The following is a 13,924-nucleotide window of genomic DNA, read 5'->3' on the forward strand; positions in this document are numbered from 1 at the left end:
TTGCATAGGTGAACACAGACCCCAAACCCTTGGATCTTAAGAACAATGAAAAAGCAATCAGGTTCTTAAAAGAAGAATTTTAATTGAAGAAAAAGTAAAAGAATTACCTCTGTAAAATCAGGATGGTAAATATCTTAGACGGTAATTAGATTCAAAACATAGAGAATCCCTCTAGGCAAAACCTTAAGTTACAAAAAGACATGAAAACAGGAATATCCATTCCATTCAGCACAACTTATTTTATCAGCCATTTAAACAAAACAGAATCTAACGCATATCTAACTAGATTGCTTATTAGCCCTTTACAGGAGTTCTGACCTGCATTCCTGCTCTGGTCCCGGCAAAAGCAACATATAGACAGACAGAACCCTTTGTTCCCCCCCCCATCTTTGAAAGTATCTTTTCTCCTCATTGGTCATTTTGGTCAGGTGCCAGCGAGGTTATCTTTAGCTTCTTAACCCTTTACAGGTGAAAGGGTTTTTTCTCTGGCCAGGAGGGATTTAAAAGGTGGTTAGCCTTCCCTTTATATTTATGGCACCAGCAACAGGAAAACTTTTTTTGTGGGAGCCCGGCCCCTGGTAAAAGTTCTGGCAAAACCATCCCTCTCTTCAATGGCGTACAGGATCATACCCTTATTAGAAAAGGATAAAGGAGCTTTGCTTAGTATCATCCAGGAAATGCCCCAGCTTTCCTCAAAAGCGTTGCTACAAAAATAGTAAAATAATGAAAACGTCCTATTAAAAATAATATTGTCACTGGAAAACAGCATCGACCTAGAAAAAATGAAAAGCCTGAGTCATATGATTGATGCATACTCAAGTGCCTTTTACAGGAGGTTGTTGCTCTGTTGGTCGTTAAGTCTTCGCTTCCTAGAATCAATGAGCTCTAGTGACTAATTCATCCCACACAGAATGCATAAAGCCAAAATGGCTTCACTTATTCATCCAAAATTCCTCCTTCTGGCAGTGCTGGAGTCTGAATGTTATCAGTCAGTTCTGCAAATGTTTATCCTCATTCGTAGGACCAGCCCTGTGAAACTTTACTTTGGAAGCTGGATGTTTAAAAAAGAAAAAAAAACATTGGTGGTGTGGCTTTTTGTGTGTGTGCTAATTAAGGCAGATGCTCGCTATGTTGGGTTTGAGAAATGGACAGCTGGAGAGGGATGGACAGCAAGGGAATCAAAACAGCTGGAAGAATATTAGATGAATGAAGCCTGTATATTTGGGCAATAAATAGTCCAAGAATCCCTAATCTGGACAGGTTTCAGAGTAACAGCCGTGTTAGTCTGTATTCGCAAAAAGAAAAGGAGTACTTGTGGCACCTTAGAGACTAACCAATTTATTTGCGCATAAGCTTTTGTGAGCTACAGCTCACTTCATCGGATGCATACTGTGGAAAGTGTAGACGATCTTTTTATACACACAAAGCATGAAAAAATACCTCCCCCCACTCCACTCTCCTGCTGGTAATAGCTTATCTAAAGTGATCACTCTCCTTACAATGTGTATGATAATCAAGTTGGGCCATTTCCAGCACAAATCCAGGGTTTAACAAGAACGTCTGGACAGATAGACATTGGCCACTGTTACATAGGCGTGACTGTTTTAATCGCTCCTTCTCCACTATTCACCTACAGTCTTTAAACCCCTCACTCTAACAAGAACAATCGTATCTTAGTTGGGCAGAGATAGAGATTACTGTTGATCCTCCAGAGCCACCTTCAGATCCACCATATGACTTCATGCCAGGGCTGGAGTCAAAGAAAAGCATAGGTTTTAGACCAATCTGACTGGAGCTGTTTGGATTTATAAAAGGAGGCATTGTTTAAAGGACTGCTTGGAACCTGACAAAAGTCCTGGTCTTTCCTGTCTGAAGAGAGGATACTTGTCAGTTTATTTTCCCTGCCAGCTAGAGCAAAAAGGGCAAGTGGAAAGAAGAAACAATGTTTGCATGTACGTGCTGGAATCGTACCAAACCCAGTGCCCAGAATCCTCCCAGGAAGGCAAATCCAATGACCTCTAGGAGGTTCTTCCCAACACAGACAGCTCTGTGTCAGAGAATTGTTTGACTTGGAAAGGATCTCTCAGACATCCATCTTCCTGATGGGGGAGGGCTCCCATAAAACCATCTTGAGAAGATGCTATTGAGTCTTGATTGGAAGCTTTCAAAATGACATGGATTCCATCCTCTTCCTCAAAAGCATGGAGATCTGCTATTAATAAAAATGAAGGTTCAGCTTGAACATTAGGGAAAGTTTAAATCTGAGTAACGTTTATTTTAAGATAAGATTAGCTTCTTCTCTTGCTCACTTCCATATTCTTATGTGCATGATTCACCCCAGTCCTGCTTCCTTTTCAACGTAATACATATTTATATATCTGCGTTTGGCAAATGATCAGGTAGGATTTTAATACTCTTGTACCTGATGAATGGTTCACTATCAATATCATAAGGAAATGTTAAAACTCAAAATGTAATCTCTTTTGGGGAATTAATTTTAGACCCATCAAGCTTAGCATTTATATTTTTCCCATTTGTAATTAGCACTTTGAAATTTTAGAAGTTCTTGGCTGAAACGGGATAATTCAAATAATTTGATGTTCATACAAAACTCCCATTTAGTTTGACAACAAAGTATTGGATATTAAGTTAGAATCAGGAACCTACTATGAAGTGAGCTGTAGCTCACGAAAGCTTATGCTCAAATACATTTGTTAGTCTCTAAGGTGCCACAAGTCCTCCTTTTCTTTTTGCGGACCTACTATGTTATCACAATCCCAAATTGTGCCCCAGAACTGATGAGTCCATCCTGTCAAGCCTGAAATACCATAGTATAATAAAAGTATGGTACCGAATGTGAATTTCAAGCAGGATTCTTATGTATTCAGTGCAGTGTAGACATTCATAATTAGTGGGTCACCAGAAGATGCAGGACTCTGCACTGATCGGGATCAAGCCCTGCATTAAATCTGAAATTTAGTTCACTTTAATGATCTGTCTAATTACTCCCCCTCCCCCTATTTCTTTGTAGATGATGAAGTTTGCTTGGGATAACTACAGACGATATGCATTCGGAAAAAATGAACTTCGACCACTAACTAAGAATGGACACATTGGTAACATGTTCGGTAAGTTGCCACCGTGTAAATGCAAAGTAGTAATAGCACTGCAAACTCCCATTTCTTCTCCTTTCCCCTTGCTGCAGGGGAGCAGCCTGCGTAACCTCAACCTCTTTCCCCTTTAACAAAGTGGTATCTGGGATTTTCAAAGGAGCCTCTGGGAGGTAGGTGCCCAACTCTCATTGGTATTCTGTTGAAGCTGGGCCAGAGGCGGATTACAGTTTTGTGGGGCCCTGGGCCAGAGCGAGTGGAGGCCCCTCCCCACCCCTTCCGCCTGCAGTCCCTGCTGCCCCCTCCCCCCCCACCCTTCCAGCGCTGTTGCTGGGAAGCAGGGTTGGGGCGCGGGAGTTTCCCCCGCCCACCTGGTGTTCCTACCATGGGGAGTGAGGTCGGGGCGCGGGGGCGTGCCCCGTTCTGCCCACCTGGTGTTCCTGCCAGGGAACAGGGTCATGGCGTGGGGGCTTCCCCCACCCACCCAGTGCTCCTGCCAGTGGGGAGTGGTGTCAGGGTATGGGGGCTTGCCCCACTCCGTATGCCCGGTGCTCCTGGTGAGGAGCAGGGTCAGGGTGTGGGGGCTTCCCCAGCAAGAGCGCTGGGTGGAGCGGGGCAAGCCCCCGCACCCTGACCCTACTTCCCACCAGGAGTGCCAAGCAGGGCATGGGGGTACCCATTTTGCCAGGGCCCCTGGGCATGGGCCCCATTGTTCCAGTGGCTAATCCACCACTGAGTTGGGCATCAAACTCCCTTCAGCTCCTTAGAAAATCCCAGCCTCGATCACTTTTACTGTATCTAGCACAAAGTGTGTCTTGGAGAGATGCAGAGCAATTACAAAACTGACCAATTTCTGCACTAAAACATGAAGTTAATCTCAGCCTGAAAACATTACTCTTTGTCTCAACTGGTCAACGTCAGGATCTGACCAAATTCTGTTTTCTCTCTTACTGCTCCACTGTTGAGTGGGGATGTAGACTTCGTGAAATATTGAATAAGGGAATTAATATTAAAGACTCTTTACACTGTGTGTTTACTGGCTTGTATAATTTTTCTCTTTAGCAGATTAGATTTTTGAGGGGTGGGGGAGTGGCAGCTTGCATAATTTCAGTACTAAAACCTAATGGTAGAGCTCTGTGGGGATCCCAGTGCTGCAGAAGCAGATGGTAGGAGCAGAAAGGATGGTCTTGTAGCTTAGTTGCAGGACTGGAAGTCAGGAGATCTGTTTGCAGTGCTCCACGAAGTCCTTATGTCATCCTAGGCAAGGCACTTTGCTTTTCTGTGCCCGCTTCTTTGTGTGCAACAGAGATAATACTTATGTCAGGAGAGTACGGGAAGGGTTACTTCATTAATATTAGTGAAGTTCTTTATGTTTCTTGGGTGGAAGCCAGAGATGAACTGACAGAGCAGCTTGGGGAAGCTTGCGTTGTGCCTCATTGGTCCAGTCATTGCTATCCCAATCCCCTTTTTCGGAAGCACTGGTTTCACCCAGCCATTCCCCCTTCCTCCCTTTTCTCCAGCAATACCAAGAACATCCTGCCACAGCTTGGTTTTTCGTTTAGAATTTGCATTTGCTGCATCACTTAGTGTGGCATTTTCCATTCTGGTGAACTTGTCGGAATTCCTTAAGGAACGCGGCTGTAAACAGACAAAAGATATTGAAAGGTTTTAAATGTGTTTATCGTGCTAAAACAATTGGTGGTGCTTATGCTTGCTTGTAACGTGTCTGTGAGGGCTCTCAAGGAAAACACTCTCTGGAGCAGAAGGGTTTGCAGACAATCACTGAAGAGATGCTACATGGTGCCTTTCATGCTGTTAATATGCTTTTTTCCCCCCTTTCTAAACTGCTGCTTAGTAAAGAAATGAAGGACTAAACAGTCCCTTGCTAGAGTATTGCATCCCTGTCATATTAAAATGCATTTAGAAATTAGGGGAATACTGATTTGTCTCATACAATGCCTTTTTATTCCAAACCACAGATGTACCGTAGGCAATCCTGGTATTCTCCTGACCTGAGGTGTTGAAATTCAGCTGAGATTTTTTGCTGCAGCTGCTTGCTTCTGTGTGGAAGGAAGGACACCTTTTTGGGGCTATTTTAGAATATGTTTGTGTGACTGAAAAAATATTCCAGTTCTTTAAGGGTGATAGATTTTTCCCTGTTCTGTACATGATGCTCACTTACGGCTGAACCGTCAGTTATCAGCAGCGTCACCCCGAGAAAAGCGGGGGACCTGTTTTTCATCAAATATGTTCGTGCAAGTCAAAATAGAAATACAAACTGAACATTCACCTTCTGGTGATTCTGTTTCTGCTATCATAGAACAGTGATGTGTTTGCCCCTGCTTGACCATCCACACAGTGCATAATGAGCAGAGCAGAACTCTTCCTCTGCTGTCTCCAAACCTGTTACTTTCTTTCCTTCTCCCGGAAACCAGCTCTGCTTAGGAGGAGGCAGGTTAGGACTGTGAAAGGTTCTCTGCTCATTTTGTCTTCCATATGATGCCCCTTCATACTTGGGGATCCGGGAGAGAGAGACTCCTTCCTGACCTCTAGAATTACACCCGTGGCCAGGTTTGGTGGTGGGGTTATCTTCTCTGAAGCATGCATGGCATAGACATGGAGACAGGGTCCCAATGTTATTTAACCAATGGTCTGATCATAGAATACCCAGGTTGGAAGGGACCTCAGGAGGTCATCTAGTCCAGCCCCCTGCTCAAAGCAGGACCAATCCCCAACTAAATCATCCCAGCCAGGGCTTTGTCAAGCCTGACCTTAAAAACCTCTAAGGAAGGAGATTCCACCACCTCCCTAGGTAACGTATTCCAGTGTTTCACCACCCTCCTAGTGAAAAAGTTTTTCCTAATATCCAACCTAAACCTCCCCCACTGCAACTTGAGACCATTACTCCTCGTTCTGTCATCTGCTACCATTGAGAACAGACATGACTGAGATCAGCTACGACAAATTATTCTTACACTTTTACGTGGGTAAATAATGCACCAAATCCTTCTCTTATAACCAGCTTGTACCAGGACTTTCCAATTTTCCATGTACAGCTCATTTGTACAAATAATACCCTCCCCCATTGCAATAACTTATGATCTTTTTAGAGACCACTAGCCAGGGGCTATTGGTAAAGACTCTTTTTTGCTCTCCCAACCTTCCATGCTCACCTGGGGTGGGGAGGAGGTGAACTCATTTTAGAACATAATGCCATTTGACATCCACTTGGTGGTATCACTTGAAATGAATGCCATCAGAATTGCTGGATCATACAGCTGAGGGCGTGGAGGATGTTCTGTGGTGAAGGACTAAATCCCATGTCATGCTAAATTTCAGGCACTCTAATTTTTTCTACAACTTCAGGATTTTCATTATTCTCCGTAGTTTTTTCTCCATTCTTAAAGACCCTGACTTGAGTGGGAATAGCAGGTTACTAGCACCTCTCAGGATCAGACCCAAAGCATATTTGTTTAGAAAAAATGTCTGTAAGTATGGCTATGCAAGAGGATGTAGCTACGGCTACAAATTGATAGGGACAGGGATGTATTCTGTTCCCAGCTGTAGCTTAGACTTGTGTGATCTAGTTATTTAACCCCTCTTTTTTTCTGTTTCCCGGTGTTCCTCTCTTTGGTGTTACGAGCCCGAACTAATCACTATTTGTAAAGCATGTTGAGATCCTTGGAGTAAAAGAGCTGGAGAAGGGCAAAGTTACTATCTAGCGAGGCATTTCTGATGCACCTGTCACGGTAATAACTAGCATTAAATAACAGAATTATTATTCTGTCTGCTGCTGTGTCTGTCATATCTGTTTACTTTTTGGACAAAATGTTCTTAAAACCTGTTAGTCTTGCAGAGTTTATTTAGCTATGGAAAACAAGCTAGATTCCATTTCTGGTCATGCATCAACTTGAATTGTCAGTTAAATTTTAATTGCAGAATCTTTATTACAGTGATAAGTTAGGAAGTTTGATTTTTAGATATTTCATGGTGTATGCAGTGCTGGCAGCTAGAAAAATCCATCTTTTGATTTGTAACCTGAGCCAATTTGCCCTGCAATCACTGACAGGAAATAAATATGGAACTTCACAATGCTGTTAAACAGCCTCTTTTCAGAATCTAACAGCATTTTAATATACTAGTTTTGGTGCAAAAATAGCCATCTCTAACTAGATCTGGATATTGCATTGAGCACCTAAAATTGTCTTGTCAGGGCTTCTGCTGCTTTCAGCATCTCCTGAATTTGTACCATCTTTGTGAATCTTTGCAAGTTTCTCTGATGTGAATACATGGGAGGACTGTCATATTGAGGACACGGTCAGGTCAGCAGTACTAGACGGCAAGGATCTGACAGCAGCTAGGTCTCAATGATGTAAAACTTTCCGAGTTCGTCCTTGCGGGTTGCAGACAGCCCTGGGATTGCTCCATGCTCAGCTGTTTGGCGACCGAGTACAACAGCGTACCAGGTACCGCATCAACAATTCCTGGGAAATGAGCCGCTGCATAGGCTCAGTTCATTTATTTGGCCTGGAGGTTTGAGAGCTGCCTGGACGGTATTGACAGCCTGCTTTGCAGATGGGATGTTGTCAGCCTCAGCTGCTCAGAAATGGTGTGCTTTCGAGTCCCTGCGTTGAGCAGGGTTGTAATGACATGGGGGAGGGAAGAGGGTGATTTTAAAAAAATACATCTTATTTAATTTAGTACTTTAGAATGGTGCCCAAATGAAGGTTCTGGAGAATGAGGTCCTCTAGATTTTGACATAATTACAGCATGATATGTGCCAAGGCAAGCTTTCTAACCCTGCTTTCTACCATGCCTCAGCCCTAACCTGGATAGATTGATCACCTGGCGAGGTGACAGTGTTGCTCAGCATCAAGAATCTTTTGATCCCTGGTCGCTCTGAGACTGCCGTCTAAAAGATCAATGAATGCCAATTTTACTGGGGTTTTTTTTATATGGACACTTCTCCACTGGCCTGAGACCACCAAACTCATTCCACGTGGACTCCAGTCATGGAACGTAGCAACTTTTGGTCACAACCAACTTGAACAGCTGAATTCACACAAGCTACTTAGATATAAAAGGCTCTGTATTCCACTGTCTGTCACTTGATCCATCTTGTGGTCCCCCCTGCCCACCTGGAACCACACAGTTTCCTAATAGCTGCATGTTTTGTTGTTTTGCGGTGTTGTTGTGGCCTTGTTGGTACCAGGATACTAGAGAGACAAGGTGGGTGAGCGAATGTCTTTTATTGGACCAACTTCTGATGGGGAAAGAGACGAGCTTTGGAGCTTACACAGAGCATATTTTGTTGTCAGTGACTTTAGCAAGGAGACAGAAAGGGAGCAATCAGCCAATGAGAAGCAATAGGCATTCATGTATATGTATTTAATGCAGGAAAGGTAACAGGATGAAAATATTAACTGGAGCAACAAGAAGAGAAATGCATGCTCGCTCTGTGGAGTTTTTTGGCTCGAGTAGGTGCCTCTTTCCCTGTGATCACAAAAGTGCAAAACCCTGGAGTGTCATTTTATCTGATTGAACAAATAATAGTTCTCAGAATTTGCATCCAGAATTATTCCCTCTGACTATCATATTATGCAGTTTGCTTCATGTGCTTTTTAGGGAGAGAAACATTCTTCCCCCCACCACCACCCCCCGGCAGTGCTAATGAAGATGTTTCCGCTCTTCCTGGAACACTGTTAGCCTTTTCTTTTTTTTCATTTTTTTCAGTCGCATTTTACCCGGTTGAATGTTGTTTTTAAGGAAGGACATTTTGTATTTACACTATTTTTGCTGCCACTGAAATCCGTAGCAACAAACCTATTTCCTGTCAGTATGAAGCAGTGATTCAGGCTATCCATCCAAACAACAGAGTCAGTGGGTATTTGTTAATGATTCTTATTGGAACTGACATGTATCCATGTGTCTGCCCCACACCCGCCAACCTGCCAGAGTTTGCGCCTTCCATATAAACAAGGCACATCTTTAACCTTCCAGCAGGCACATAGCTACATCTCTCTTCTCCAGATTGTGGTGAGGGTGGTGGTTCCCTCAAACACACTAATGCCTTTTAAAAGCCCTGAACGTGATCATTAGCTGATCAGCATCCCACTGCCCCGCAATGGGCTAAAATCCTTGCTTTTGTGGCACTTCTGTGCCCTGGTGGTCCAGGGAGTAAAAGTTCATGACATCTATTGAAATCAGGCTGCCTTTGCTGTTCTATGGTATATTGTAACTAAAATACTCCCCCACGTTTAAAACCAGTTCGTATTGTGGGCACTGTGATGTGACCATGTTCTTCTTTGATAGTCAAAGGCCTCAAGACTCTCAATGTTCTGAAGGCTTCCCAGCATGTTAGGGGACTTTTTATGCATATAAAGGCCATAAAATACTTCAAAGCAAAAATGTGTTGCTATAAACATAAGCCAGTATCCAAAGCCACCCTGGCAAGACTTTCAAATTGTCCAAGTATGGTGCTAATGTCACATACAATCTTAGGGCCTCATCCGAAGCCTGGTAAGTCAAAGCTCCAGTTGACTCCAGTGGGCTTTGCATCAGAGCCAGCACGAATCTATATTACAGGGAGTTGTGCAAACATTGGATTTGAACCATGTGTCCTTCCCTCCCCTGAATTTAGCTTTGAGTTTCAGGTTCAGACAAATCCCCAGAACCCAGATTTCTAAGATTTTTGTCCCACAATGCAAAGTTCAGATGCAAACTCCAAAGGTTGTGCGTGCTTGGATCTAGAGTGTTAGTTCAGCCCTTTAGATACAGGGGACAGCTGAGAAGTGTTGACTGCAGGATTTTGATAGTAGAAAACCATGCAACAAAAACATCAGCATAAAGCCATTAATCACCCCTTGTTTCCTCAAGAGCTCTGTGAACTATCCGACGACCCTGGGCTGAGCTTTGAATGTAATGAAGCCAAAACCCAGGAAAGTATCTTCAAATTTGCTGAAAACATTCTGCACAGAAAAAACCCTCAGAGAAACAGCTAGTAAGAACATAAGAATGGCCATACTGGGTCAGACCAATGGTCTGTCTAGCTCAGTCTCCTGTCTTCCAACAGTGGCCGATGCCAGATGCTTCAGATGGAATGAACAGAACAGGGCAATTTATCGAGTGACCATCCCCTATCATCCAGGCTCAGCTTCTGGCAGTTGGACGTTTAGGGGCACCCAAAGCAAGGGGTTACATCCTTGACCATCTTGGCTAATAGCCATTGATGGACCATCTTCCATGAATTTATCTAATTTTTTTTTAACCCAGTTATACTTTTGGCTTTCACAACATCCCCTGGCAACACGTTCCACGGGCTGATTGTACACTGCATGAAGAAATACTTCCTTTTGTTTGTTTTAAATCCGCTTCCTATTAATTTCACTGGGTGACCCCCTAATTCTTGTGTTATGTGAAGAGGTAGATAACACTTCCCTATTCACTTTCTCCACCCCAGTCATGGTTTTATAGACCTCTCTCAGATTCCCCCTCAGTCGTCTCGTTTTTTAAGATGAACCATCCCTGTCTTTTTAATCGCTCCTCATGTGGAAACTGTTCCACCCCCCTAATCATTGTTGTTCCCTTCTCTGCACCTTTTCCAATTCTAATATGTCTTTTTGAGAGGGGACAACCAGAACAGCACATAGTATTCGAGGTGATTTTATGTAGTGACATCACATTTTCTGTCTTAATATAAACTTGCAGATAAAAGCCTACAAAGGAAGAAATTCCTGTTCAAAAACTGTGACTAGAGAATAGTATCCTGGCTCTTTTCTAGATGACTGGGAAATATGAAGCAGAAGAACATATACTAGTATGCAAGAAAGGAGCAGTGTTATAGCAGCCCTGCACTCTTGTAGAGAAGGATATTAACTAATGCTGGGCTGTAATTATCTGTTTTTCTTTGTCTCAACCCTAAAAGGCTTATTTAAAATGCAGTTTTAAAAAAACATTTAAAGAAAAATTATCCTTTTCTGGATGTTTTTTGTGCCTCGTTCTGGACTCTAATTATACAGGAAATAATTGTCCAGTCTTCACTGATATCAAGCCTGTGATTAAAAGGTGGCCAGCTGATAATGGGGATGGTTGGACTCCGGACTGATTCTTTTCAGTATTATGGAGATGATGGTAGTGATTCTGGCAGCACTGAGATTTGCAACATCAACGCCAGTCATATATACAGCACACCAAAGGCTGACTTAATTTTAATGCAGGATTTGCAGAACCGAATGGCAAACGTAGAACAGTCACTGACAGCATAGATCACCCATCCATAGGTTACTGTATCTCTTTCTTAAATGTTTAGGCAGACTTATCTTCCAGGCCCTATATGCAATCAGATGCCATACATACCTAACTTACACAAACACATACAGTGTAGCTTAGGCTAGTCATAACAACCCTATATTAATCATCAAAAACCACAGGCCTATAATTAGTGAACATCAGAGTTAAGGCTGTACAATAATTGCTCAACGTGGGGGCTGTGGGTGGTTGATAGGGAGACAGTTGAGGTTGAAAAGAAGAACTGACGGGTGGATCGGGGCGTCTGGTGTAACTGCTTTTTACACATTGCATTGGTGGGTTAGGCACTTTGGCTGCCCAGTTCAGTGAATTGGTATATTTTGTGTGGGGGAAAAAAGAGTATATGCTGTGTTATTCCATACCTGTAATTTGGGCCAGCCCTGGAGTGTCCACACAGAGCAAGCACGGCTGGCTGTGCTGAGTGATCCCGGTGGGGGAAGGTACATAGGCAGGTGACGATTCTGAATGCAGTAAAAGCAGTGGCCCCTGTCCTGACCCATAAACCTTTCCCCGAAACTCTCCTCTCCTGGGGAGGAGCTAGGAAGTGTGAGCTCTTTGGATATTAGAGGAGCCATAACAAGTGTATAACCGTTATAGTCTGCTTATGCCCGCTTATGCCTGCTGCTTTTCTCACTTGTGCGCACAAGAACCGGAACGCAACCCCTGAGTGTGTGCATTTCCTCAGCGTGGACTGTATTTTTCATTCTCTCTTGTACATGTCATTATATAAACCCTAATCTGCAGTTGAATCTGCATGGATGGGCCTTTTCAGACTCTCAGTGAAGTCACCAGGACTCTCATAGATCATTATTTATTTATGACTGTAGTGGCTGGGAGCCCCTGTCACAGAGTAGGACCATATGGTGCTAGGCTCTGTACAAACACAGAACAAAAAAAGACAGTCCCAAGGAGCCTACATGGAAGGAATGGTCTGTCCTGTGCAGAGCTGACTGGATGAATGGAGCTGTTGCTCGTGTGACGTCTGAGTTCCTGAAGATGAATTATGTCCCTAATAGTATTTTTAGAAATATGGGCATTGTATGTTGTTCTCTTCTGCCTCCTCCCCAACCAGTCCACCCTCCCCGCCAAAAAAGATGAAGAACACCAGAAACTCGTCAGAAAATTGGAACAAATTTAGAACATTATTTATTTATTGGGCGGGGGGGGGGGGGGTGTATATATAAATAATCGGAAATATCTTGTGGCCTCTGGCATTGCAGTTTTTATGTTTTTTTTTAATTCTGCATTTGACTTCCCCTTGTCTATTCAGAAAGAAGAGGTAGAGATAAATTATGTAGCAGGAAGCCCATTTCTTCTCTTTATTTTTAATTCACTGCTATCCGTCTTTTTCAAAAATGAACTTCTAAGAGACTAGGTAGGGTCAGAACTGGTCTTGCTATGTTAGCTTTTAATTTTAGGGCTTAACTCCTTTCTCATGTTTTTTTTTTTTGTGGTGTTACCTAAGTGCCTTAAACTTGAATTATTGAATAATCATCTAGATTAGTGTGAGACTTTGCCTGTTTTTCATTCACCCCCTAAGTGATCCCCTGTAGAACTGCTTCTTTTACAGCATTGTGTTCTGTGTAATTTCTCTAGGTATCTTCCTTCATTCCCTGTATTCTCTCATCTTTCTGAAACATGCCTCCTTTTGGCATGAAAGAGCTGAAAATCGCTTGTCCTGTTTAATACCTATTTAGCATCTTCCCATAGGACATCGACTTTCATATCTGATTTGTCAATGATTTCAAAGTTAGCTTCACGTTGGCAGGCACTTTAATTCTAAGACCCTCACAAATTTTTAAAAATATTCTCTTTTGAGATTAAACTTCTCGGGCATGTTCTCTCCCCAAAAGATAAAAAGGGAAATAAATATTTTTTGCGGAAGTTTGAAGAAAATCCCTTCAGCTTTTTCTTGAGTGATCAGAAATTTTTAATAAACATGTTGTTTATTAAAACAACGGTGTTAATAAACATGTTTAAATATTTTGTGGTACTTTGTTCTCAAAAGTTCTAATGCACCGTAATGCATTCTGTATGTGATTCCCCAATGGAAAAGCGGATTGTGCTGGACTCGAGTTAAAAACTGATTGAGGAAAATCAAGATGCTGTAGATGAAAATGGTGTCATACAGGCATGATTCATTTTCCATATCAGTTGCAATGTACAGTGCATATGGTTGCTGAGATTTACAAACATGCAGTTAAAAACACCTACGTAGATTTCCATTTTTTGCCACAATGCTTTTATTTGAACATATGATCACATGCAGCTGTATTTTCTTCTGGGAGAAATACTATGTGATTACAACATTCTGGTTGAAACTTTGCACTCAGAATCACTAAATTCCAAGCAATGGTGCTCACGGAAGTCATAACTCAGCCATATTGCACATATGAAACCCTAAAAGCCATGTGCATGGTGCTTTCTGCATGTGATAGCAAATAATTCAAGGATGTGGGAACTAAGAATTGAGTTTTCCCCTTGGCTGAGGGTAGAAGGGCTTCCAC

At 42.6% G+C, this 13,924-nt stretch overlaps 1 protein-coding gene across 1 annotated transcript in view; it reads left to right on the plus strand.

The window, feature by feature from the left end:
- Nucleotides 1-13,924, plus strand: part of MAN1C1 (mannosidase alpha class 1C member 1) — an 86,232-nt gene that overhangs the window by 21,496 nt on the left and 50,812 nt on the right. The window contains exon 2 of the mRNA XM_074934301.1: nucleotides 3,032-3,128. Coding sequence (XP_074790402.1) covers nucleotides 3,032-3,128 — 97 coding nt within the window. The remainder of the gene's footprint in view (nucleotides 1-3,031; nucleotides 3,129-13,924) is intronic.

The sequence above is a fragment of the Natator depressus genome, chromosome 19, assembly GCF_965152275.1.
Source record: "Natator depressus isolate rNatDep1 chromosome 19, rNatDep2.hap1, whole genome shotgun sequence".
NCBI classification, from domain to species: domain Eukaryota; kingdom Metazoa; phylum Chordata; order Testudines; family Cheloniidae; genus Natator; species Natator depressus.